The 26,744-nt window shown below is 54.8% G+C and overlaps 3 protein-coding genes across 8 annotated transcripts in view; 1 reads left to right on the plus strand and 2 right to left on the minus strand.

The window, feature by feature from the left end:
- Positions 1 to 1,665, plus strand: part of USP42 (ubiquitin specific peptidase 42) — a 33,869-nt gene extending 32,204 nt beyond the window's left edge. Inside the window, exons 18-19 of one of the 2 annotated variants that reach the window (XR_008427205.1) lie at positions 471 to 848; positions 1,530 to 1,665. The gene's annotated coding sequence lies outside the window, so the exon portion shown is untranslated. Of the gene's footprint in view, positions 1 to 470; positions 1,498 to 1,529 lie in introns of those variants that run through there. The other variant, XM_053927317.1, reaches the window with a different exon arrangement.
- Positions 1 to 26,744, minus strand: part of CYTH3 (cytohesin 3) — a 53,949-nt gene that overhangs the window by 2,586 nt on the left and 24,619 nt on the right. For 2 of the 5 annotated variants that reach the window (XM_053927319.1, XM_053927318.1), the window contains exons 2-13: positions 16,948 to 17,030; positions 15,022 to 15,086; positions 14,607 to 14,673; positions 9,739 to 9,857; positions 9,087 to 9,167; positions 8,235 to 8,347; positions 7,926 to 8,074; positions 7,586 to 7,697; positions 5,902 to 5,978; positions 5,737 to 5,808; positions 5,452 to 5,606; positions 3,337 to 4,548 (exon numbers count right to left, since the gene is read on the minus strand). In XM_053927319.1, coding sequence (XP_053783294.1) covers positions 4,476 to 4,548; positions 5,452 to 5,606; positions 5,737 to 5,808; positions 5,902 to 5,978; positions 7,586 to 7,697; positions 7,926 to 8,074; positions 8,235 to 8,347; positions 9,087 to 9,167; positions 9,739 to 9,857; positions 14,607 to 14,673; positions 15,022 to 15,086; positions 16,948 to 17,030 — 1,166 coding nt within the window. In that variant the 3' untranslated portion in view covers positions 3,337 to 4,475. Of the gene's footprint in view, positions 1 to 1,688; positions 3,147 to 3,336; positions 4,549 to 5,451; positions 5,607 to 5,736; positions 5,809 to 5,901; positions 5,979 to 7,585; positions 7,698 to 7,925; positions 8,075 to 8,234; positions 8,348 to 9,086; positions 9,168 to 9,738; positions 9,858 to 14,606; positions 14,674 to 15,021; positions 15,087 to 16,947; positions 17,031 to 26,744 lie in introns of those variants that run through there. The other 3 variants (XM_024576785.4, XM_024576784.3, XM_045184931.2) reach the window with 3 other exon arrangements.
- The window catches only part of SMIM10L3 (small integral membrane protein 10 like 3), an 83,743-nt gene continuing 72,023 nt past the window's right edge, over positions 15,025 to 26,744 (minus strand). Inside the window, exons 2-3 of the mRNA XM_053927320.2 lie at positions 16,948 to 17,030; positions 15,025 to 15,086 (exon numbers count right to left, since the gene is read on the minus strand). Of these exons, the coding sequence (XP_053783295.1) occupies positions 17,010 to 17,030 (21 nt within the window). The 3' untranslated portion in view covers positions 15,025 to 15,086; positions 16,948 to 17,009. The remainder of the gene's footprint in view (positions 15,087 to 16,947; positions 17,031 to 26,744) is intronic.

Consider the following 26,744-nt stretch of genomic DNA (forward strand, 5'->3'; position numbering starts at 1 on the left):
GTGCCCTGCCCTCTCGCTGAGGGGAAGTGGACAGGGAGCCATTTGCCCAAATGTGTGATTTCTTGGCAGTAAGAGGGATTAAAAAACGAATTTCAAAGTAAAGTATCTTCAGAAGATTAGTTTGCAGTTAATTAACATGCTTTATCAATGTGTCCTCAAGGGAACTACCTAAACCTAATTAAGGAATTAAATCCTTCCCTTTAGAGGGAGTGTAAGGATTGGGAGGGATTAGCCAGTCGGGCTTGGAGGGCACTGTCCCTGCCCAGCAGAGGGCGCCTCTGCCTCTTGGCTGAGCTGACTCTGGGCTGCCGCCCGTTCCCTGTGGCCATTCAGAAAGGCAAAGCTAGGGGTCAAGGAAGAGCTTCTCCAAAAACCTGGGGGAACCTGCTGATAAGGAGTCCACAAATAGGGAATTGGTGTGATGGACTCACTAGGCCCTTGTTTCCAACTTCCTGCCTCTTGTTTTTCAGATTCAACATGTTCAACAGAAGCCATCCCCAACCCAGCTTAAATTATAAATATAGAAAATAACCTTGTTCAAATCTGCGTGGTGCTTCTTTAGTAAATACTGTACAGATTTTACCATGGACAACTTTTTTTTTAGTTTTTACCTTTTCTTAATTACCCTTATTCCAAATGGACAAACACTTTCTACAACTGCTGAGCATTGTAAAATACCGTGTATATAGATCACATTGAAAATAACGCCCTGGACTAGAACATCTCAAATGCTGCTTAATCCCAGACTCAGGTCGATCACTGTATCCCACGTGATGCTCCTCCAAGTCAGACAGCCGGCGCGAGGCCAGCCGGGAAGCCAGAGCTGTTACTCGTACAAAAGACTGACAGTATGTATATTTAATTTAAAGACTTATTTAAAGCTCCACCAGCTCTCAGCTAGACTTTTGAGAGCAGTCTGTTTTCTGTAATGTCTGATACTAGAAACTAATTTGCTTCATATTTTAGTTGTTTTCAAGATTTGAAGGTGTATTTTATAGACAAGTTCTGTTTTTGAACTTTGTGGAACTATTCCAATCAATTTACCAGTTATGATGAGCATTTACATTATGAATGTATAACCCAAACATTATTTGTAAAGCCTACAGTACATTTTTTATTACATAACACTTTTTTATACAGTGTCTCTCGTCTTGACTATGATACTGGAGTCTGAGTTGTCAGCTTGGTCCCTTAAAAGTTTCTAGTTACAGACACAATCATACTGTGATTTTATTTTTAATATGGATATGCTATCAAACTGTGATACACTTATAATTCACTGGTCCTGCATCAGGAGATGGGGTGGGGAAAACTGTATTTGATACAGTTTGTATCTGAATAATCTGTATGGTTTATACAGTTTGTGTTGTTCAGAGATGTCTAAAGTTTGATCTTTGTTTTTTTAAAGATTAAAAAAGCACTTGCCCCACTGTACTATACAGCATGTAAAATTTATAGAGTATATAAACGGCAGCAAACGCAACCCCTGTGTCTTATTTTTCACTGCTGTCTGCCCCATCTGCTTACAGACACACCTCGCGGCTTCTTCCCGTCGCCTCCACTTTCTTAGAGCCACCCGAGCGCGCGCCGCAGACTCTGGCCCCGGCCCGGAGGCGCAGACGGGGGACGGCGAGCGGTCGCTGGGCCCGGCAGCCTAGTGTAAAGAACCAGGTCTCCAGACAGCCTTGTGTGAGCAGTGCGTTTGGTTTTATTTAGTGAGCACAGTATTTGCAATTTGACAGCCACACACCCTCCAATTTTACTGTTTACAACAAAATATCGATATAGGGTATTTTTTCATGCAAGTTGTGGAAGTATATACACTGAATAAACACTTCAGAAATCAATATATATGTACATTATTTACACATTAACTTTATTTACTGTAAATAGAAATGTCTTCTAAGAAAAAATAAGAAAACGAGAGATCACTTGCGGCTTCTGGTCTACAACAGACCTAACTTTTCAGCAAAGCACATCTATGTAGATATACGCCTCTTAACTTCAAAAATACGCATTGCTTCACAGGAAGCATTAAATGCTGCTGCGTCTGTAAATAGCTTGCACTTGGACTTAGTTTGGTACCATGTTAAACTGCTCAAAAACGTGCCGTGATCTTGAAGACACTTGCTTGTCTGGGTCTGGGGTTGTCCAGCTAAGTCTCGCCTATTGACCGGGGCCAGTGGGCTGTGGCAGCTGCTGCATCTGCCTGGCGCCCCTCATCACCTCCTGCCCTCTCGGGGGAACAGTGTGTCTTTGGCCAGAACTGGGATGACAATTCAGCACTGAGCACAGACATGGGGGAGGAAGGAGGATGGACATGATCGTACTGAGGTGCAGGCACCAGGCCTGCCGGGGGGGCTTAGTGGGGGCGGCGGCTGCATGACTGTGAGGTTAATACTGTTACCACGAGACCTGGAGTTCGATGATTTCCCGTAACACTTGGATGGCAAGGTGTGTAGACTCTTAAGCACCACGGCCTTCTGCATCGTTCCTGGGAAACGGCCCTCGAGTCTCCTCCACAGGTGACCAGGGAAACACTTCCTGTCAAGTGCTTCCTGAGGTTCACTCCTCCCAGCCCACTCTGAGGGCCAAACCCAGGAGACAGAAAGGCCCTGTAGCCCCAGGGTCCTCCCTGGGTCAGACAAAGGACAGAATATCCTCATGAAATACTGATCTACCCACTCGAGGGCTGGCCTGGGGGTGGGGCCAGCCCAGGGGCTGCGCTGCTGGACAGCAAGCAGCGGGCAGTCCAGGCAGCATCTTGTTTCCGCGGCAGACAGAGGCCAGGGCTACGCGTGTCAGTGGGGCGTTTCAAGGATGACTTGTCTTTCTCACTAACTATACTTCCGAATTTGAGGTATCAGTACAATAACAGAGCCCAAGAGCCTGGGAGCGAGCCGTCAAAGCCAGTTTGACACACGTTGGAGAGTCAAGGGCTCAGACCCTCTGCAGACGAGTGTGACTTAAAGCTGCGTCTAGGTCAGCTGCACTGAGGCCCAGGGCCCACAGCTGTCCAGTCTCGGCAAGGCGGCTCCCGGGGCAGGCGCTCCTGCCGCTGGGGTCTTCCCGTAAGTGCACAGGTCGGTCTGAGGTGTTCTTCCTTGGACTTGGACTTTACACAGGGGTGTAAGTTCGGGGTGTGCCTATGCAGACGGGGCAGGGAGAGGCGCTTCTGTGGGGTGAGGGGCCCACCGCCAGAACAGCCCAGGTGGGCAGGGTGGCCCTGGCGGTGGAAACACAGCCCCCGACAAAAAAGGCATGTGTCACGAGCCTGTCCTGGAGGACCAGAGGCCTCCAGCCCCGTCTACCTACATGTCTCAGTCCAGCTGGGGATGTATGGGGCCCCTGCAAATGTCCTGAAGGCAGCCTGAGCCCCTGGTCGTGGGCCTTCACTGGCCCGCTGTACCTCTGGTGCACGCTGGGGATTAAACTAGTAGTTAAACAGAAGACCCTAAGAGCCACATGTCACCCCACAGTGCACACTCTCCCTCTGCATCATGGGAGAGCAAATCTCTGAAACAATGGCGTAAGATCATGTCTACTTACATACTACTCATCGTATTAAGAAATCTGGTCAGTTATCAGATCGGTGACACGAGCATCCACTTTGCCCAAAGGTTCTGAACAGCAAAGACGCGGCCACCGGCTGGCCAGAGCCTCGTGTTCAGCCGACCACATGCTTGTGGGGGCGGAACAGTCGGGTGATGGCGGTTTCCCAGGCTTCAGCACACAGACATCTCTGTGGGGCTCAGCACTTCCGGGACAAACACCCCAAACCGTAAATGTTAATGATCGGCCTTTCTATAAAGTATCTGTGGGGCCACCCAGTCTGAGTTGAGGGGGTCCCAGGAGGGGCAGGGGCGCCCCACACAGGTGAGTCCCCGCCCAGCGCCGACCCCCTGGCTGCTGCATATATAGCGTCTATGTGATTTGTTTTCAGTGCACGGTAAAAACTTGCGTCAGGAGTTAAATTTATAGCTGCCATTCTAAAAATACTACTATTAGAAAGTATCTTTCCTTATAATTTCAAAATAGAAAAAGGCGTATAAAAGCTATAATCCTATATATCTGAGAAAAAAATCTGAATAGAAATGGTAGCTTTTCCTTGGCTGCGTGGATGCGAAACAGCAGCCCCCAGAATGGCGGACATCCTACCCGAGTGTGCGTGGCGATGGCGCGTGCAGGTCTGTGGTCAGACCTGCAGCCCGAGTCCACCCGCACACCATTGCAGCTGAACTCCGGGGCCACTGAGCGGGGCGGCTCGGCAGGGGGCAGCCCCAGGCAGGGACACAAAGGCTTCGGAGAACCAAGGGGTGTCACGGCCGCCAGGCGTGAGCGCTGCAGGGAAGCCCCACCTCCTGGGACGCCTTCCGGAGAAGGCCGTCTGGGGTCCGGGCTGTGGCGGGGAGGCCTCACAGTCACTTTCTGCGGTGGGGTGTGGTTTTTACTTTTACCTGTTCGGGCCGGGAAAGCTATTTTTTATTGGCGATCCTCCTTTTCCGTGTGGCCAGCATGTCATAGAAAGGGTCCCTACTGATGCTCGCTCTGGGGAGAGAGGGGAATGAACTCAGTTAGGAGGCCTCCCCCCACGCACCCCGCAGGCCCACCGACCAGAGGACAGGTGTGACCTCTGAGAGGGGCAGGGCCACCCTCCCGCGAGTCTGCAGACGGGCCAGTTCCTGCACACACGTGTGCACTCTCCCCAATTTCGCGTGCGTGTCAGCCCTGACAGCGCGCCTTCTAATTCACGCCGCAAGCGCCTGACTCCCCCTTCGACTGCTGAGGACGGAAGCCACGGTAAACGACGTGCCAGCACCCAGCCCGACCCGGAGCCAGGCCACCCCCACTGCTCCCTGGCTTTGCAGGCAACGTCGATAGATGACTGTGGAGGCTACTTGTTTTCTCTTCCTGCGCTTTCAGTTCACACTCTCGTAGGAGTTGTACGTTCATCCACAAAGAGCGAGCCCTCAAAGCCCTAGGCTCCCACCCTCCGCCCCAATGAAAGCAGCACCCATGCCCTGGCCGGGTAGCTCAGCTGGTTAGAGCGCCATCCCGACAGGAAAAGGTTGCAGGCTCGAGCCCCGGTCAGGACTCATACGAGAATCAACCAGTGGTGCATCAGTAAGTGGAACAGCAAATCAGTGTTTCTCTCCCCCTTCCTCTCTGTCTCTCAACACCACACACAGCATCCAGGTGCACACACGCTACCCCCCACCATCCCGCCAGCTTGCACGGGCCCCGGTGGACTCTGCAATTTCCAGGTCTTTTAAGTAATTAATCTGCACCTTTTCAAAGTTTTCTGATGGTTACTGCTGAAGGGTGTCTAGCGTAAGAATTACAGGGTCATTGTCCACAACTGCACTGATTGCTGAGAGCCTGGGACAGGCACAACACCCAGGCGAGGGTCTGGACCCATGGGGGGGACTCTTCCCCCCCATCCCCCCTCACCTGATGGACTTCATCCACTCCTCCTTCTCCTCGGGGCTGGGCGCGGAGATGCGGTACACCACGTGGTTGCCCTCCACCACGCGGCCGTCTGCCTCTGTCTTACAGGCTTTGATGACTTGCCCTTTGTGACTTGGGTTATAAAGCTCGAAACAGTTCTGGTGGGGACAGAGAGGGGCTGTCAGCGAGGGGCGGGGTTTCTCACGCTGCGCCCCTGCTCCCCTGGGCTGCGGGCCACCAGAGCGCCCGGGCTGTGGGGAGGACCCTGCAGATAGAAGGGCGGCTCACGGGCTTCCGCGGGTCCTCCACCTCCCTGATGCTGAGGTTCTCCAGTGGGATGATCCCCCGGGGCTCCTTGTCCTGTGGGGGGAGAGCGCACAGCAGCCTCACATGAGGCACAAGCAAAGGTCCCTCAGACGCGGAGGGGCAATGGGCAACCCACCCCTCACTTACTGTTGTGTACTCGAAGTAGTAGAGGCAGTTGTCGGTCAGGATGAACCACCGCCGCTTCCAGGTCTTCACGCGCCCGCCTGGAAGCAGAAGGACCTTGTGAGTGGACCCAGTGCAGGCAGGGAGCCTAGGGCCTGGACCTCACAAATCGCTGCTTTCAGAATGGCCACCAGGAGCCGAGCTTGCTTTTAAGTTTCCTTCCTTGTAAAGATGCTCGACTGTCTTAACACTTAACCACATCCTGAACGAGCTGTGTGGCCTGGGCCATTCCAGCTCTTATGCCCACCTAGCGACAAGTGGGCGCACGGCACAGCATTCTGCTCACCCGCACGCACCCCGCCCAGGCCTGCACCTCGCCCTCAAGGCCACCTGGGGCATCCAGACAGCTCAACTGCTCTCCAAATGCGCCTCCTGGAAAAAGGCAGTCGTGATGAATGGGCTTAATTTCCCCACATGGAAATAGCAACTGGGGGAAGTGGGCGCCGCCCCGTCTGTCCGGGATTTAATCCTGTTACACCAGGACTCTGATCCCATTACTGAGGGCTCTGGGCAGCCCTGGGGTCCGTCAAAATCAATTACTCCCTGGCTCGGGGAGTATCAGATTGAATTCACCTCCTAACAGGGCCTGGGACACACATGTCACACACACACGCAGCTCCTCTGTGTCTACCCCTTCTGCCACGGAAGAGAAAACCGTCTTCACCCGTACATCCTCAGCAGAGACAGCAAACTGGCTTCAAATTCTCACCCCCGCTTCTCAGGGAGCACAAAGCAATGTAGAGAAGAACACTCCTGTGGTCACCGACCGACAGGAAGCGGCTCCTCCTGCCCGCCGCTCCCAAAGTGACAACGGTGACTCTCAGGGAGCTGGCTGGCCTGTCTCTACCACACACGTAGGCAGGTGAGTGTCATCGGGGCTGTGAGGCACAGACACCACCCCCTTCATGGAGGCTGGGCGGGTGGGAGGGGACATGGGGGTACACCTGCTGGCCCCCAGGTCACCCCAGTACTGAGACGTGAAGGCTCCTGGCCTCTGCTGTCCGCAGAGCTCCAGGTGGGTGCGGCACCCAGCTTAGAAGAGGGAGGCAGCCCCGACTGCTGGAATTCGGTGCCATGGGACAGTCTCCTGGAGACCCCCCAGAGCTGCCTCTCTGAGCAGATGTCTCTCCTCCTCTTGAGAGGCCAGGCATGCTGGGCGCAGGGGAGGGAGCCTAGGCCACCCTGTGGAGGAAGGTCCAGCTGGGTCTCCCCTTCCCCCTGGCAGACTCCCCCAACACCCAGTCCCTGTCCAAAGGGTTTGGCCACATGCCTGCCCAAGATTCCTGCCGCACCCTCCCAGGCCCTCAGACCTCAAGCCCACCCCCAGCTCATGCATTTGTGCCCTTTGCTCAAGCTGCTCCTCATCCTAGAGCTACACGCCGTCCCCCCACCATCTTTCCGACCCCAGACTGGGCCCTCGCCCCCCAAACTCCTGCATGCAGCCCCATCGGGCTGCTCTCTGTGCCCCCCGCAACTTCACATGGAGGGGTCCCTAGGAGACCCAAAGTCCTCCAGTGACAGAGGACAGCACTGACAGACACTTGGGGCCTCGTTAGCGGAATTCGGAAGGTACGGGGCGGAAGGGGCTGCGGGGGGCTGCAGGGGCTGCGGGGCCTGGAGCTCGGTCCCGCCCGCCAGCACCACTCACCCAGCTTCAGGAGCCAGCCCTCGCGGTCGGGGTTGAAGAACGTGTGTGTCAGGTCATTGCCGTCATCCTCCGGGATCTTGAACGGCTCGTTCTTGATGCTCTCGTACAAGTTCTGAGAGGACAGCAACAGCGCGCTTCAGCAGGGGAGGACCCGGTCCTTCCCGGGCAGCCCACCCAGGGGACCAGAATCAGCACCAAGCGCCACAGGACAGCGCAGTGAGGGGCTCACTAAAAACGCGTTAAGATCAGCGCGCTGGCGCTGCCCACGCTCACAGCCAAGGATCAAGGCCAAGCACAGGGACTGAAGGGCGGGGCCGGGAGGGGCGGGGACACGGCTCACCCTCAGCAGCTCCTCCGGCAGGTCCCTGCCCTCGTTGATGCCCCGGTTCATGGTGACGAAGCGCTCGGCGGTGGGCTTGTCCCGCACGTTGTGGTTGTGCAGGCTGGTGTTGAGCATGATGATGGCGAAGGACAGCACGTAGCACGTGTCTGAAAGAAGCCAGAGGCAGCGGGGGGCTCAGCTGTGGGGGGGCCGGGGGGCTGGTCTGGCTCGTGTCAGAGGCGACCTGTGTCTAGCAGCGTGGGCCTGGTGGGCCACAGGCAGAGCCGTCCGGCTGTGGCACGGGCCGGGCCACACCCTGTCACTGACCTGTGGACTGGAAGACCCCAGGGTTGCACAGGCAGTAGCGGGAAGCAAACGCCTCCATCATGCGGTCGATTTTCTGGGCCTCCCCTGGAAGCCTGAAGCTCCACAGGAACTGCCTGGAGACACGAACACCAGGGAGTGGCCGTCAGTTTCCAGGGTCCCAGCCTCACCCCCGGGGCAGGCAGGACGCGCTGGGTGCACACGGCAGGTGTGCCTTCGGTGCAGGTGAGGCGAAGCGGCCTGCACTGCAAGCCACAGCTGGCTAGAGACCCTCCGACCCCCACGGAGCTCCTTCCACTCAGCCAGGGCACATGGCAGCTGACACAGGGATGACAGGCAGCTCCCTGCCCTCAGCCACCCGCAGTCACTGACACCCGCAGGAGTGAGTCAAGGCCTGTGGCTCGGGCCAGAGACTGAGCAACCAAGAGAAATGGAACCTTGGCTGCCGTGACCCACCCTCAGACTCGCCCGGCCAGCCCCTCTCTGTGAGGGCGAGTTTGCAAAAACTGACACTGAGCCCCGGAATCTGGCCGCAGCATCCAGAGCTGGCAGCGACTGCTTGGGCCAGACGAGCTGCCGAGCACGGGGCGCGACACGGACAGAGGCGGCCACACCCCAGGCGTGGGAGGAAAGCCCGCACTCAGCTGCCAAGTCTCACTGAAAATGAAAGACAGCAAAGGACCTGGGAACGGCACCCACAGCCAGCGGCCCGGAGAGGCCTCGCGGAGGGAGGGGCGCCGGCGTCTGCAGGGACCCGGGCGGCCCTTCATGAGTCGTGGGTCTCTAGCCACTTCCGCTCGGGCACCAGACCCCCACTGCCTTCTTCTCCATGACCACACCTGGCAAGACACTCACCTTAAGGCCTGGACCAGGTTGAGATCGGCAAACTCGTGCAGTTCGACAAAAGCCTGAAGAACTTTAATGTTAAATTCGTCCCTGGAAAGAGAGGAAGCTGCCTTCCAGCCCACTGCAGATGACTCCAAGCCTTTTAAGACACCCGTTTCCTCAAGCCCGTTTTTGTGGTGTCAGCCATGACTGAAGGGCCAGGTTCTCCCTGTACATGTGGTTTTAGCCTTAGTGCCAGGGGACCCCACAGGGGACTGACGTGACGTCACAACTGGTGGGAGTGAGGATCAGGAGACCGTCACCTGATCCCAAACCCATCCAGGCCCAGAAGACCGTTCCCTGGCCCCCAGGGGCTTGCAGCCCGTTCTCTCTCCAGCATCAAACCCACCGGGAACGCCCTGGCCGGGCGGCTCAGGACACTAAAGCGTTGTCCAATGCACCACAAGGCTGCAGGCTCGAATCCCAGTCAGGGAGCGTGTGGGAGGGAACCTCCATGTTTCCCTCTCATATTGATATTAGTTCTCCCCTCCTCCCACTTCCTCCTTCTCTAGGATCAATAAACATGTCCTAGGGTCCCACGGGACAGGGATTTTGAAGTTCCGAGGGTGACAGGCCCTGAAGGGGGGTGGCCCAGGTTGGTGGCACGTTCTGCCCAGCTCACCTCTCCCCCAGGTAGTCCCCAATGACGGTCTTGTTGAGGCCCTCTCCTTTGTACAGGAACTGGGCGACGTCTTCCGGGGAGCTCTGCAGCAGGTCATTCTCGATGAGAAACTGAATGCCCTGGGGCAGAACGAAAGCAAGAGAGCCCGCTTAGGACAGTCACAGGGGCTCGCGTTCCAGGGGCAGAAGCGGGCGCGCTGGCTGGGGCACGGCCAAGACCCCACTAGGGCCCCACGGCGCGCTGGCCCAGCGAAGGGAGGCACACGCATCCCCCACGGCCATTGGACAGGTGCAGAGACAAACAAGCCATTTCAAGTGGCAATTAGACATTACGAAATCACAGAAATGCCCGATTTCCCAAGCTCAGGGGACGGCGCGTTTTGCATCTGAGGGGACACGGCATCCGTGGTGGGCCAGCCCAGGCCCTGCTCCCAGCCCACTTCTCTCGTCGCCCTTCACTCCCAAGTCACCTTCCCAGCTTCCTGTGACAGAGCTCTGCTCACACAGACTGACGAGCAGTCTGCAGGGAGGACCAAGAAAGCCGTTGGCTTCCTGATACAGGGGACCTGTGAGCAGGCACCGCACCTTTCTGCCTCGAACGCAGGAGTGACGACCTAGGCTACTGTAGGAAGGACAGGCTGGGGCAGGCACAGGACCACCTGGGAGCCACTGGGTCCCGTGCAGCCACCTCCGCTGTGTGAGAAGCTAACAGCATTCGGGGGAGCTCCCCCCTCCGCCAGTTACTGTTGCCTGCAGCTGAACGTGTCAACTGACCGCTGTGCCCGAGCCACACACAGTCAAAGCCCAGCCCCAGGAAGGACCCCCGGGGCCCAGCAGAGCCCCCACCCCCCAAATGAAAGGCTGCCTGGGGCTGTCCTGGCACAGGAGGCTGGGCCAGTCTCCTGAGGAGTCCTGGTCACAGTGAACATTCATTCACCTCTGACACAGCCATGGAGCTGGCTTCAGAGCTTGTGAGGGTCGGGGTGGCGTGGGGCAAGATGCTGCCCTACGTCTGCCTGGAGGCATTTCTGCAAATTCAGAGAAACTTCCAGCTGCAACTGAGCGAGTGCCTGAGAGACCAACACTCCCTCCCACCCCATGACCCACCTGAGGGGCCCTTCTACTGTTTTTCTAAATACACGGATGCCCACAGCATCCTTATTTAGAATTTCTACAACCGGACACAAGCCGACAGCCACTCAGTGAATGAGAGGACAGGCGAATGAGTACATTCTGGGAGAGCCTCACCACGGAGACCACACCGCAAAAGATGGAATAAACACTCGGCGACGTGGGTGAACCTGACAGCCGAGACACGCGGGGACAGGACTCGGTGTATTTTACTTCCGTCCCTGTAAAGTCTCAAAGCAACACCGATCTGCAGTGGAGAATTCATTCCCTCGGAGGCGCCGCCAGAAAGGCGGCCTGTCCTGCACCCTCGGCGCGGCGGTGGCCTGGAGAGGGTCCTGCCGCTGTCCGTGGAGTCACCAGGAAATCTCTGCGGTCACAAGGCCCCGGCCATGCCATCAGCCTATGCGCCCCCGAATCGAACGGGCTGCGGGATGAGGCTTTCCCGAGTTTCTCTGGACACTCGTGACCTGCTCCAAAATTCTAGGCCTGCAAACCACCAGGGAGCTTTTGGAGAGTGTTACGAAACCACCTCCGAGGATTTGAGAAAAGGAAACGGGCTCGAACAAGGTAATGTCTCCTGTGCTTAAAGGTTATTCGGACGGCGGAGGGGCCCCCAGCGAAGCTCCAGTTCTCTCTGCGAGAGTCTGAGGTCGCAGAAAACAAAGCCAGTGGGTGACGCCAGCCCGGGACTGGAAGAAAAAACGGGGCCACGAGCCAGAGGCCAAGTGAGCAGCTTGAAGGAAAGAAAGGGGCCACATCTGCTCCATCTTCCAGGACCTTTGTCACAGCTCCTTGTTTTGGTGTCATGGATAAGGAACGTCCTATAACTTGGCTTTGGTGATATTTATAAAATATTAAAACCTCCTGCTTGTAATGTTTCCTTCCATTGCTTCTGCTCGGCCTGGCGCCTCCCGTCTCAGTCCTGTCAGCGAGTTTCGGGCCTCGTCCACTCGCCCATTCCTGTTGGTGGCCGCCCTCGTGCTCCAGGGGTGTGGCAGAGGGGCAGATGACGCAGCCAGGGGGGCGCTCAGTAGCTGCTCTCTGCAGTGGGTGTTTCTGCCCCCCCTTCACCTCCTCATGGATGCAGCCCAGAGGGCGTGACCTGTTTTCACGGGCTAGGTGCCCCCGTACTTTGGCCACCTGGGGGTACACACTACTGCTCACTCAGCTCGGCACAGGGGGAACAGTCCAGACGGCCCTCCGCCAACCACACACCCACGCCCGCGCCTCTGGGCGTGCTGGCCTCTGCATGTTACAGGTCCGTGTGTTTTCAAAGGCACATCTAGGAAACTGGGAATACAAAGAGGCGGCTCTGCAGGGCTCTCAGCTCCCTGATCTAGTCAATCTTCCCCCTCATTCCCATATAAACCCAGTGCCGCTTCTGGGTATCGAATGCACCTGAACACGCCGACTGAAGCTCCTTGCTCAAAATGTTATCGCTCTGTGACCTGAATAATTCCTGCTGGCCTGAAACAATGTATTTACCGGGACAATAGCCCCGTGGTTCACACTGTCACGTGGTTTACTAGATGCATGGGATGGGATGGTGTGGGGCCGGGGAGGGAGTGGAAATAATTTTGAACTGTGTCTCAAGGACGTGACATCAGCCACTGTTCTGGACTAAAGGTCTGTGTCCCCTCAAAGGTCGGTGTGGCAGCTCTGACCCCCGTGGTGACGCCGTGAGGAGGTGATCTGAGTTAGGTGAGGGCGTGAGGGTGCGGCCCTGGTCCAATGGGACTAGGGCCCCTGTAAGAGAAGGCACCAGAGAGCGTGCTCTGCCCTGTGAGGACACAGCGGGAACAGAGTCGTCTGCAAGCCAGTGAGAGGGTCCCTGCCAGGACCCGGCCCTGCGGGCACCCTCGTCTTCGCCTTCCAGCCTCAGAGCAAAGTAACTTGTCCCTGTATTCCCACACGGCAGCCCCAGGTGACTGATACAAGAGCTACCACCACAAGTCTAGGTAAGTGGAGAATTTCAATCATTTCCCGGCAAAAGCAAACCTGCAGACTCAACATGCCCTCCGCTTTTACCGACAGCGTGACGACGAATAAGCTGTCTGATGAAACAAACAATTGATGTTCGCAGGAAACCTCTGAGGTGAAGAGCCTGCAACCAGAGCCTGCAGAGCTCTCTGCTGCAGCCATGGCACCCCAGACGGAACAGCCCTCCCGGAGACCTGCCGGGCGGACACATCGGGCAGACCGGTGCTCAGGACGTCCACACTGTCTCGGCCACCCGCAGGCCCGCCCCCGAGTCTGCAGGAGCCCAGGGGGCCGTGGCTCCGGGCGCAGGACACTGGTGACTTCCTCGGCGGCTCTGTGCCTCATTTCCCCAGCTGTGAAACGGGGGCTGTGAGGACGGCGGTGCTTTAATGCACGCGCTTCCTTGCTCGGGGCAGGTCTCCCCAATCGCTCACCCTGAGGATGCAGCCCCGGCACACGCCGCCTGTGACGTAGGACGGTGGGCAAGCCCGACAGAGACAGAGAGGCCCTGGCGGAGCGTCAGCTCCGCGGCAGCGAGTGCGTTTGTGTGTCTCCTGGGCCAGAGGTGCTGTCTGCGCTGCCCTGGAAGACGTGAGGCCAAGGTTCTAAAACCGCCTATTGTTAAACAACCTCTCTTCTGCGATGCTTCCAGGGCCTATGAATGAAACCTGCTGAGAATTCAACTCTGAACTCCACTTCTAAAGAAAAACAAAAACCTGTTGCTAACCCCAAATATCGGATTCCCAAGCACTCCCACTGGCCACACGGGGCTGAGCTCTGCCCCGTGAGCAGAGAACGAGGGAGCAGCAGGAAACCGTGGCAGTGGCCAGAGCACCCAGGGGGTCCCAGGCCCTCCTCCGCCTGCAGACACGCTGCCCCTGGAGGAAAATCAGGGCTGCAAACCGCAGACGGGGAAGGGCGGCTCGTGACTCTTAAACAACAGCCTCAGCTACGCCCGCAACCGTCAGCACAGGTTTACAGGTCAGGCCATGCGCAGGGCAATCCCTGCCACCAACACACGCACTGAGCGAACAGATCCCAATTAGCCAGTACAGAGGCTCGAGGCCGAAAAACGAAGAAAGAAAAGAAAAAAAGAAAACCGAGGCAAGGTGTTAAAAGTGAACGCCAACTAGAGACCAGCGAGGTCTGTGGTTGGCCAGCCCGCCGTCCAGCGTCGCCGGGAGGACCCCCCTTTTCTCACAACAAAGCTCCGTGCTCCCAAAGGCTTTCCAGGTCCCGCTCGGTCCTTTCACTCCAGCTCAAAAAGCAGCAACTACATATTACAGGTTTCATTATTTTGGGGTGTTTTTCTAGAAAACGCAATTTGGGGAAAGACCAAGATACTGGCTTAAGTTTGGACAGACCCCTGGTCCCTCACACGGCATCCTGTTACCGCTTCCACCACAGAGTCGGTGCACTCTGCCGCCAGACCCGCCTCTGCCCCTGGGACACCCCCCCCCCCCCCCCAGCAAACCCCGGCCGTGGGGACTGGCTTCAGCGAGGGGCCGGCTCCCGGAACACCTGTCCTCAACTCAGAGCCTCATGCGGGAAGAAAGGCCTTCTGGTCCAGGGACCAGCCAACGGACGCGTTCACTTCACCCCACTCACTAGCGGTCCCTTTGCTTGATAAAAATTTAAAAGCAACTCTGCGTTTTTAAGAAGCAGCATGACCACCTTTATCCAAAAGGGAGAAGGCCGCTAAAAATCAGGCAATCGGCATCTCGCAGGCCAGACACCGAACGTGCCGTGCCCCCTTACCTTCTTGGGGTCCATGTTGAACTTCTTCCTCCCCATGGCGATGTGCTTGTTCCTCTGGGAGGTTTTGCTGTGCGTGGAAATAACGAGCACACTGTTACCGGGCGCGGCATACGGCCCTCGGCCGCCGGCCCCACAGCCAGTCCCGAAGAAGAGCACACGCTCCCAAGGGCCCCCCACCACGGAGGCCACAGCCCTGGTCAGGTGACACGACCCCTTCCTGCATCTGGTACCTTCTCTGGGGAAAGCTAATGGTGAGGGGCGGCGACTTAAGACACGGACAGCTCCTTGCTGTGCAGAGTCACCTGCGAGGTCAGTTTTGAGGGGCCGTGTTGCTCCCTGAACCCAGATGAACTACAGGAAGCTGGGAGAGGGACCCCCACGCCCTCGCCCCCACCCCCACCGTAGCCAGATTTACCTCTCCTCCACAGAAGTCAGATTGTCGATCTCGGTCATCACTTCGGCGATTTCATATTTCAGTCTCTGTCGAAAGAGGAGAAGGGATGCTGAGGTGGGTCGGGGGGCGGGGGGCTTTCCCTTCCTCCTCCTGACGCAGAGAAACCGTCGGGGCTGCTCCCCAGAGTCTCGCCTGGACGCCACAGGTCTGGACAAACCAATACCCGTGGGTTCAGAGGTAGTCTCCTCGTGAGCACCGCCCTGGCGCGGGACAAAGAAACGTTATGGCTTGTCCCATCACTAGGAGATCAGAGGCATCCATGAGGCGGGTCCTTGAGTATGTGTGTGTGAAATCAGGAAGGGACCCCAGGGGGATGTCTCGGGGGGCCAGTGATAAAGCTGGTGAGTGCTCAGCAACCTCGTGGGGGCTGCAAAAGGGCAGCACACCTGCCTCCCCCTTCACGGCCTCCTGCACTCCTAGGAGACCAGGGCAGGAGGTGAGGCTTCCAGGCTGTTAGAACAGGCCCCCACCCACCAGTCTCGGGATGACTTCCGCCCCTTTGCAGGAGATGAAGCACTGTGGACAGAGCCCAGGTGACCAGAGAGCATGCCTGTGGCCCTCACATGCACCAGGAGCTCCAGAAGGAACAGACTTCCCTGCCCCTCCACGTGGCTCTACCATGCACTGGCCGAGACCTCTGTCACCCCTCTTAACGTCCCTAGGCCTCCACTCAAACACGAGGAAGGCAGAGCTTCCTAAGACTCCACAGCACAATTATGACTAATGTCCAAACACACCGTTAACCTTGAAACCAGTGCCCGGCAGAAGGGACACCTGCCGAGGGTGGTTGGTAGGGTCATTGTGTGGGTGTGATAATTTATAGCTTGAATTTGAACATTTCACCTAAAACGTCACAGGGTGTGCTTGAGTGTGACACTGTCGTGTTACAGAATGGCATGCTTATGATTTTGTAAGAAAAGATTTTGTAATAAAGAGGGGCGTCATTTGTTCCAGACCCTGTACATTCTGATTCTTCAACCAAAGCACCTAGTCCGGGAATCTGATTTTTCCAAGAACGAAGGGTAATCTTAGAAGAAAATATTCTAGGAATTATCATTCAAACACAAAGAAATTTTTATTAGAAACCCTTTTATTTTGCGTGCCAAGAAACCTCAGACTTAAACCGTGGGCTCCTAGAAAGGAGTTATTGTCTGGACAAGGCTTGGTCTCGCAGCCAGTGGCCCGTGAGGCCACATTTACTTTGGCACGACAGCGACGGAAGCTTCTCAAAGAAGAGCCACATGTCTGATTTCCCGAGGAGGCCCGACGGGAAGCAGAGAGTGAGGGTCTTCTGAACAATTCTGGCAACAACTGCAGACCCTCCGACCCCGAGAAGGGCGTTCCGGCCTTGCGTCTCCTGCGGGACCCCCGCCCAGCCCTCTGAGCTCACAGAGCGGGAAGCCCAATGCCCCTCTGCCTGCGCTGTGTCAGCGGGCTGCTCGCCCGGGCGGCAGGCGCCTGGTGTGCAGCTGGAACCCCTCAGGGGTGCAGTCACCGACTCCAAAGAAGCCTGAGGCCTGAAACGGGGGGCAACATGCTAAGTGTTGGGGACACTGCTACACAAAACCAGGTCTCCCCAAACAATTTCAAGGAACAATACATCTGCAGATTACTGTTGTCTAAAAATGACTGTGGTGACTCTGGCGTCATGTGTCACCTACAGCTGACTGCTGGTCTGTGGCGTCGTGAAGGCCACCCAGGGCCCACACTGCCTGGCGAGCCTGGTCCCTACTTCACCAACCCGACGGCTCTCTCGCTCCGTCTCTTCGGGCAGCGCAGACAGACGTGCACTAGATACCGATTTTTTTTCCACGGCCAAGAAGCTACTTAATTTACTCTTTGACCCAAAAGCAAAAACTAAAGGACCTTTTTTTTTTTTTTTTTTACCTCGATGTCATCAATAAGTTCCTTTTTCCTTCGACGAATGTCTAGAAGTTCTTCCCTCTCTTCTAAGGACAGGTCTTCAGGCACTGAAAGAAAAATAAATCAAATTGAGCAACCGAACTACCGCCCCAGAGAACAACTCGGCAACGTGTGGTCGGGGGAAGACGGGCCCTGGACCGTGCCGGCGACACGGCACATGGGCATTTAACCCTTAGGAACCCTGGCACAGCAGCACCGTTTGGGGCAGAAAAACAGCCCCACCAGTGAGACATGAACAAATGACGGTATTTATAAAACAGAATTCCACACAATTAGGAAAAAAGGCTGAGCTCAATCTCTCAATAGAGACGAGCCTCTCAAATCAAACAGCTCATCAGAGGCGGCCGCAGGCGGCCCATTGCGCGGGTGCCAACACTGGGCACTGCGCTCCGTGAAGGTGCTGGAACGTGCACCCATCACAGCGGGCGTGAAGGACGAAAACCAAATTCTCGACAGCGGCTCCTTCGGAAAGGGCTGGGGCAGGCGGAGCTACATTCCGGAAAGACAGCCGGGGGGAGGGGGGTTCAGCGCAGTGATGTGTGGGTATTGGCTGAATTGTTTTTACTGACACAGTTGTTCCCAATAGCCTCTTACTAGTGATTAACCTCGGCAGTATTTATCGTTCCTATATTCTCTTCTCTTTGATTACAGTCATTCGCTGCTTAATGATGGGGGAAGTCTTTTTCCACCGTTAAATCCAGACTGGCTTGGGGACTTCCTTTGACCAGGAGAACACGGCCCAAGTGGCATCGTGCAAGGCCCAGGACCTCTGCTGTCCCAGGACTATGAACCACTGTGCTCTCGGAGAAGCCCAGGCCAGCGACCTTGACAATAAAACCCGCTGTGAAAGAAACCACGCGCAGAGAGAGTCCCACACACCCCAGCTGCTGCAGCCCCCGGGCTCAGGCCCCAGACGGGTGAGGGCGGTCCTGGGAGGTGCGCAGCCGCCCCGGCCCACTGACCGACTGTAGCCACGTGTGAGGACCCGAATTAAAGCAACCTCGGGTTGTTTTAATAAGCCAATCACTTTGTAATACTTTGTTACGCGGTCATCAGTAACTGATACATTTACAATGAACATAGATGGAAAAAGTACCAAGGTTTAAAACCTGGACATAAAGAAAGAAACAAACAACAAAAGAAATTGCAAAAAACACCTTTGCAATATAAGAATATGTAACAGCTGAAGGTAAAAGGGTAGCCAGTGAAATACCAGACAACCTTACTAAAAGAAAGCTGGTCCCGTTACATTAATACAGGCACCACAGATTAAGGGAGTCATCAGATCACGATATACTATTCCATTAACCACACAATTAACAAGTCTGAACTTATGTAGCTAACAAAATGGCCTTGAAATATATAAAGCAAAAATCGGCAGAGGTGCGTGTAAAAAAAAAGATACAGGTTTGACTAATACAATCAACAGGCTTGAACTAACACACAATATGCTTCATCAGTTTACAGATGCACATTTACAACATGTCTGAAACCAACTGTGACACATACAGACTGCTGTCTGCGCCTCTGCGAATACGCCGATCGTCGCCCCAGGCGCAACGGAACCGCTGCTCCTGGCTGTTTGTCACAACCACAATCTAGAACCAACCACCTGCTGAAGCAAGAGGGGCTGGGTGGGTGCGGCTTCAGACCTCCATTGACGCCCCCTGGTACAACCCAGAACCTCTCAGCTTAGGAACCTGAAGAATCTGAAAAAACCCAGGAACAATAAAGAAGCTTTCTTCTAAGACACACTGCGACGTCGCCCATGCTTTTGGTGGCACAAAGGACAAAAACGTGCAGAAAAATACCAATACCAACTTCGTAGAATGGGAACCCCAAAGACTGGGGCTCTGACTGTGAAGGGCCACCCCGACCAATTAATGTTGCTCATCTTTTGCTTTTTAAATGTACGTACAATAGTAAAGCTTATGTAATAATCAATGTTGAAATGCATTTAAAGGACTCTTTCAATCAATATAAATAAAAATTCTAAGTGAGAAGACATTAGGTCTGGTTTTGGGGGCAGCCTTTTTCTTGCAAGTAGAACGTAAAAGAACGTGGCATCTGGTCGGTCGGTCGCTGATGGAGCCAGACCCGGTCAGATGGGCGCACTCCGCAGCCACGCCGCACGCGCTCTTCCCCAGGGCAGCCTGGCCCAGGGGAGCAGTCTTCACAAACCTCAGGGGCCACGGTGGCGGATACCACCCAACTGCTTTGCTCAGGGCTCAGCTTTGCAGGAGCCTTGCTGTACATAAAGCAGAGGCGATTTTATTTGGTTAGTTAGTTTATTGGCCTGACGTTGGTTTGCAAAACAATACAGGCTCCAGAGGTACCACTCAACAAAACATCATCTGCCCGTCGCCCAAAGCAAAGTCTCCTTCTGTCCCCATCCCCCCTTTGCCCACCACCACGTCCCCCCACCCCTCTTCTCCCTCTGGCGATCACCACACTGTTGTCTGTGTTTCTGCACATGAATAACTGTTTTCTGAATCCCTCCACCGTTTTTTAACCCAGCCCGCCGACCCCTCCTCTCGGACAGGTGTCTGTCTGTTCTGTGTTTCTGCGCTTCTGTCTCTGTTTCGCTTGTTCCTTCAGTCTGTCACATTTCACATATAAGGGAGATCATAAAGCGTTTGTCTGTCTGGCATATTGCGCGTAGCATACAACTCTCCAGAGCCACCCGTGCTGTCTCTGGGAAGCTCTTCCACAGTCGGGCTTCTGAAGACGAAGCAGGCTCTGCCCACACGACGAACTGCACAGCCCAGCCGGAGTGACGCAGGGGTCCTCTCCCGGCCTTTGCGTAAAGGCTGCTTCTTGGCTGCCCAGGGAGGGCGTGGTCGCTGAGGACTTTCTGGGAGAGCATTCAAAGCTCCTTCTCCAGCCTCTGGGAAGTGAGAGCGTTGTGGCAGCAGGGGTTCCTGATTCAGACCTGCGGACCCCACCCCGGCTGGGGACACGTGTGGAACCCAGTGACTCCAGGGGTCGCCCAGGAAGACTTCCTTTAGTGACTCAACTCTGGAGACCAGGCCAGGCCCACGCCTCTGGCTCTCCGGGCCCGGCAAGCACCCCGACTATCCGTGCGGCACCCTCCCCTCCTGCTCCACACGCTCGGTGCGCCTGGAGCGGAGCTCTTACTGAAATGATGGGTCTCTGAGCAGAGGGCAGATTACGTGAGGAAACCCCACTTGTTTGGAAGTGCAGGGACACAGTGCTAAGCGGTGCACGGGTCCAAGGGGACGCACAGCGAACCAGGAAATGCCGAGAAGAGTGACGACGGAAACACTGCACTTCGACACTTACAAGCCACAGCCAAAGCAGTGAGCAGGAAGGCGCAACTCAAAATGCCTCTTTTACACAACTGAAGCAGGGTGCAGCCCAGAGGAGGGCCCCAAGAAGGGGTTTGTAATGGGGTCCAGAGTTCAAGGTGTCCAGGAAATATTAGAAAAATGTATGTAGGATGTCCTCGCCCCCACAGGCCTGAGCCAGGGGGGATGGGACACATGGAACAGGGCCATTCAGGGCTGTTTTGGGTAGCAACAACTTTGCAGCTAACCCCTGGCACAGTCATTTAACATATCTATAACCTTTAACTGGTTTCATAGATACGTTAAATAGCTGTGGCCATGCTTTGAGCCAGGGGGATAGAAGCCAATTCCACCCAAGATGGGACTGGGAAGCAACTCCCCCTGGTTACAGGGCCTGCATGAGAGCTTGGAGATGATTGGCTCCATGCCATGGGGCCACACCTGCCCAGACTTACTATGGCAGCCCAGTAAAGCTGGAAGAATACGGGGATGCTGGCAGGTGTAACTGGCTGTAGGAGGAGTCAGAAATGGGGCTGCAAAGGAAGATGGGCACTGGGATTAAGACCTAGGCCCGGCAGCCATAGAGAGAGAAGACTACACGGTTCTGAGGGGAAAGGGAGAGAACCACGAGGTTCTGAAGGAGAGTAGAGAGGACCATGTGGTTTTGGAGTGCTTCTTTTTGCCATGTGGCTTAGGCAGCAGGAGAGACTTTGCCAGGAAGAAAAGGGGAGAGAGGACTCTTGCTGGTGGGCCATGAGAAGGTGCCACATGGCTTTGGATTAACTGGAGATTGCAGCAGCCACACAGCTGATGGTGCCAGGAGACTGAATCACGGACTTCTACTTCCTTTCCTGAGACACGGTACCCTGGACTGGGCACAGGGAGAGGGAAGGACTGTGCATCTGTGGGTATTCTAGAGGACTTTAGTATCTTATTGAAGACATTAAGTCAGTACTCTAAGTCTGTCTAACTTTTAAATAAACAACTTTTCACCAGTCTCTGGCATTGAGAGACGTCTTTCCTCTGGCGGCGGGCATTTCGAACCTAGCAGGTGGGCGTGGGGAGGAGGAACCTCCAGAGAAAGAAAGAGTTAGCGTGAACCACCCCCCACCTTGCTCTATAACACAACTACTAAGTTGAAAAGGACAAGCTAAGCATTCACCTTTAAAACTTTGAAAAACAGCTTTCAACCCGAAGGAGAATATAGAAGAGAATTCATTTTTAAAAGGCAATAAAGTGCAGCCACGCTGGCAAACTGGCAGCTCCTCAACGAGCGGAGCATGGGGCCTGTCCGTGCGCCCCGCCCAAGAGAATGGGAGCCACACAGAAGCTGGTGCGAGAATGTACGCAGCACCACTGTTGACAGTCGCCGAAAGGTGGCAACAACCCGAGTGTCCTACAGTAGGTGAGGGGCTAATGAACGGTGCGCGCCCGTGCCGTGGACTGTCAGCCACAGAGATGGGAAACGGTGGCAGGTGCAACAGCTTGTATGGGCAGTGACGGGCACTGTGCTGAGTGGGGGAGGGGGGCAGTCTCTGAAGGTCGCGCACTGTAGGCTTCATTGATACAACATTTCAAAATGACAGCAGCACAGAGTGGGAAGCAGACTGGCTGTTGCCTGGGGTTAAGGAAGGCTGGGGCGTGACCAGCAGGTGCGACTCCAAGGGGCAGCAGGAGAAAGACGGAGGTGCCTGCGGCAACAGAACAGTTCCGTAAGACTGCAGGGGTTGTTGATAAGACGACACAGCCCTACCCCCCCCCCCCCACACACACACAGTGCACCAATGTCAACAGCCTGATTCGACAGTGTATCACGGGTCCTGATTTGACAGTAGACGGTCCATGAGACGTGACCACTAAGAGACAGTGGGTGATGGGCAGGTGAGAGCTCTCCCAACTAGCTTTGTAACTCGCTAGGAATTAGCCAACATTTAAAGTTAAAAAAACAAAAATTGACATCGCCTAAGGGGAAAACCCTGGGGACTGGGCAGAAGGAAGTGGTACACCCCATCAGATTGCACAGGTCCTGCGAGCCACCCCCAGGAAAACGTGCGGGCAGCTGGCCCTCCTGGTGGGGAGCTTATCACGGCGCCCGTTGGACGGTTAATGAAACACCCGAGCAGGTTTCAGAGACAGAGCCGTCCGGGACCATCTTCCCTGAGTGACCAGCCGGGCTGCCTCATTCTGGAAATGCGACACCGAATGGGAACAAGCAGGTGACGCCTCATCAGGCTGCAGGCGCTCCAGGCGCGCTCTCCTGGGAACTCATGTCCGTCGAGTAGGCCTTTGCTGCTGTTTCAGTTGGGATGTCGCCCTCACAGTTTTAGGTGTTGGTCACAGCAGCACCCTCCTTCCAGGTACTGAAAGCTGTATGTATTTCCCGTGGCTGCTCTAACAAACTACCACAAACTCGGTGACTTAAAACATACTTATTCTTGTGCAGCTCTGGAGGTCACAAGCCCAAGGTCAGTTCCACGGGGCCACATGGGAGGCCTGGGGAGAGTCCTTTTGCTTCCCTTTGTCACTCGGCACCCTCCGCCAGCCTCCGCCCAGGAGAAACTGCACTTCCGATTTCTATCGCCACCGATTTGTCTTGTCTGTCCTTGGCCTGTCCTGGACATTTCCTATAAACGGGATCACGAAGTATGCGGGCTTCGGTAGCTGGCTTCTTCAACTTAGCACAATGTTTTCAAGCACGTATCAGCGTGTCCTCCCTTTTAATGGCTGAGTAATGTTCTGTGGTGTGGAGAGACCACCCCACGCGTATCTAGCCGTCCACGATGGACACCCGGGTTGTTGCCACCTTCTGGAGACTGTGGACAATGCTTCTGTGCACGTTGACGCACCGGCTTGCCTGTGGTGCGTGACTGCAGCCGTGAAAGTCCTCACCCCCCGTGTGTGACACAGACTGTCTGTTCAAGCTCCACACACAGGAGGCTCGTTGGTTCACAACCCCGCCCTATGTGCTCACCCTTTGCAATCTTCTGTGCAACAAGCAAAAGCATGCTCGTGCGGGAAACGCGGGTGAGAGGCCAAAGAAAAGAAACAGCAGCTGCCACCCCACCACAGAGGAGACAATCCCAGTTACCATTTCAGGTTCAGTCCTTCCAGAACACACACACGCACACACAGAGTTTTTTAAAAAATTTTTTAGTGGGGTGACGCTAATGACAGCAACCTTGACGAACAGGCAGCTTGGGGTCCAGGTTGCACTAGGGTGGTTTGGCCTGTTTTTAGGCCACTTTCTTCTTATAATTAGGACCTCACTCTGTCACTTCTCCTCTCGACCATACAAACTGGCACTTTATCAAATACCATTCTACCCTTTTAAAACAACTCTGTAACGATCTGGTAATCAGTAAAACCAAAATAAAAATCTCTATTGTAGGACCAAGGCCTGTCTTATATGAAAACTAAGTTTCTTAGGTCACAATTTAACCTCGATCCTCCTCAGTTTATTTAAAATCAAAACTCACTCCCAAAGGGAAAGGCCTGTACGCATGAATGCAACACTTAATGTAAGTAGCAAGATCTAACAGAGAATGACTAGCTTTCATAGATCCACTTCAGGGTTTGTTTGAAGATTTTATTTATTTATTTTTAGAGAGAGGAGAAGGGTGGGAGAAAGGGAGGGAGAGAAACATTGATCTTTGCCTTTTGCGGTTGCCTTTTGCCCACCCCCAACCAGGGACCTAGCCCACAACTCAGGCATGTGCCCTGACTGGGAATTGAACCAGCGACCTTCTGGTTCGTAGGACTACGCCCAATCCACTGAACCACACCCATCAGGGCTTCCACTCAACTTCAAATGCTTAAACTGTAAGCGATTTTCAAGCCCTCCATACTTGGTCGACTGAACCAGTGTCGTCGATGTTTTTCACAGGGCTGTCCCCTCACCTGCCACAGGGGTGGGCGGGTCCGTATTGAAGCAGGGAGAGGCTGGCATCTGAGTACAAACAAGCCTAGCCCTTGACCTTCCACAACTTTGCTCCTGAAGCTGCACCCTCTCTTTTATCTTTAACTGTCCTCTTCCTACCAGCTTCCTTCCATCCATGTGTAAACATAAACACACTCAGATCTCTCCCAGCCCGACCCCTGGAACCCGCATTCCTCAGCCTTATCACACAATCTCCCGTCTCCTCACATAAACTATTGGCAAGGTCTGCGCTTAAATGCTGCTTCTCAAACCGAGACAGATGGGAGTCAGGAAGCACGTCCTGAAACGCACTGAGGCTCCAAGGCCAGCACCGCGGCGCCGGCACGAAAACAGGTGGAAAGAGCAGCGGGACAGAGTATACGGCCTTCGAACAGAACCACGCGGCTAGAAAACACTTCCAGGAATAGTCCCTTCAACAAACGGAGCTGGGACAACTGGGTGCCCCCCTGCAAAAGGGTGCAGTGGGACCCCTCCCTCATACCATGCACACAAAGTAACTCGGGATGGATCCGTGAGCTGAATATAAGAGCTGAAACCACGCAAGTCGCAGAAGAAAGCACAGGGTTCCATCTTCGCGGTGCTGCACTTGGCCATGCAGATCCAACACCAAAAGCAACGGCGACAAAGGAAAACAAATCAACTGGACGTCGAAATTAAAAACGTTTGTGCACCAAGGGCCACTACCGAAAAAGTGAAAAGACAACCTAGAAAGCGGGAGGAAATATTTGCAAATCTTCCATCTGCTAAGAGTCGAGCGTCCAGGATGCATGAAGAACTCTTATGACTCAACAGCAAACACCCGGTTTAAAAATTCAAAGGATGTGAACAGACATTTCTGTAAAGATACACAAATACCCAAGGAGCCCTCAAAAAGATGCTCAACGTCAGGAGGAAATGCAAATCGAAACCACAATGAGACTGCACTTCACACCCACGGGGATGGCTATAAGACTATTTTTAAAAGAATATTAACTCGGCAAGGACATGGAGAAATTGGAACCTTTGTATTTTGCTGGCGGGAATGTAAAATGGTTGAATAGCTCTGGAAAACACTTCAGCAGTTTCTCAAGAAGTTAAACACAGAATTATTATATGGCCCAGCTATACTTAAAAGCAGGCATCTAAACAAATACTGTACACGAATATTCACAGAGGCGCTATTTCAATAGCCAAAAGAGGCGGAAACCGCCCAGATGCTCGCCCACAGGAGAACGGATGCACACGCTGCGGTACGACCGAACGGTGGGACAGTATTCTGCCAACAACAACAACAAAACCGAACTCCTGAAACCTGCAACCACACAGACGAACCTAAACAACACGCTGAGTGAAGGAAGCCAGACGCCAAAGACCACACACTGGATGATTCGCTGATGTTAAACACCCAGAAGAGGGAAATCCGCAGAGACAGAGAGATCAGCGGCGGCTGGGCTGGTGCCGTCAGGGTGATGAAACGTTCTGGAATTGGGCGGGCGACGGCTCCACAAGTCTGTAAACGCACTGCAAGGCACTGAAGGGTCCCCTGGAAGTGGGCGAATTTTATGGTGTATGAATTGTATCTCAGAAGGCAGAGAAGAAAAACGAGGGTTTGGGTCCATCTCTGTTTTAGAACCCTAGCACCCGGGACCCTCGGGTCCTCACCCTGCATCACGTGCCATTTTCCTTTTCACCTGCCGCGTCTCCAGCGGAAACAGAACTAGAACACGCAGCAGCACACAGCGGTGGGCCCCAAACAAAGTCTAAGCCGATGGCTGCCCTGCCAGATACCGAACAGAACGCCCCATGTCAGTAAGGTCTGAATTACAAATAAATCAAGACGACGCAACTTCATCCACGCCGTGCCGTCCGACACAAGGTGCGTGTGCTCGCGGTCACAGACCCAGGGCGCCGCTCGCCGGAACTGCTCTGGGTGCAGAGGGCAAGCTGTGGTAAGTACTTTCCAACCCGGCCTCCCCCTGCTACGAAGCTTGTAAAAATTACAAGCAGAGAAAGCCTACGCTGAACATATTTTTAAAAAAGAAGAAAGGAAATTTTGTCTCTAAATGAAGGAAAGGTGATCTGAGGTGTCCGTCACGAGGTGGCCCAGAACGCCAACCTCCTGCATCACTAGCCTGGCAGACCCCCGCCCAGGCAGAGAGGCCATGTATCTGGACCTGGCTGCTTCTGCTTGAAGCTGGAAGGGTGGGACGGCCTGCCCCCCCCCCCCCCCCGCAAGTTCCCCCCAGGCCCCGCACGCAGCCACGGGTCCGGGACAACAGACCCTGCCCAGCATCCTCGCCTGCAAAGCGGCACACACACTGGCTCGCTCCTGCTGGGAGCCTGGACCAGACTTCCGTCGGCAGCAGATTCGACACAGCTGCACAACATCTGATACTGCACTTCCCATTCACAAACATCTCAAAGGGAGAAAGCGGAGGAATTTAATGTTACGTGGGGGCGGGGAGCGGGGGAGTGCTATTTTGGGGCAAACCCAGCAGAATCCATGTGGTTTTTATCTTGCAGTCCGGGAACGAAGG

This window comes from Desmodus rotundus, chromosome 6, assembly GCF_022682495.2.
Source record: "Desmodus rotundus isolate HL8 chromosome 6, HLdesRot8A.1, whole genome shotgun sequence".
NCBI classification, from domain to species: Eukaryota; Metazoa; Chordata; class Mammalia; order Chiroptera; family Phyllostomidae; genus Desmodus; species Desmodus rotundus.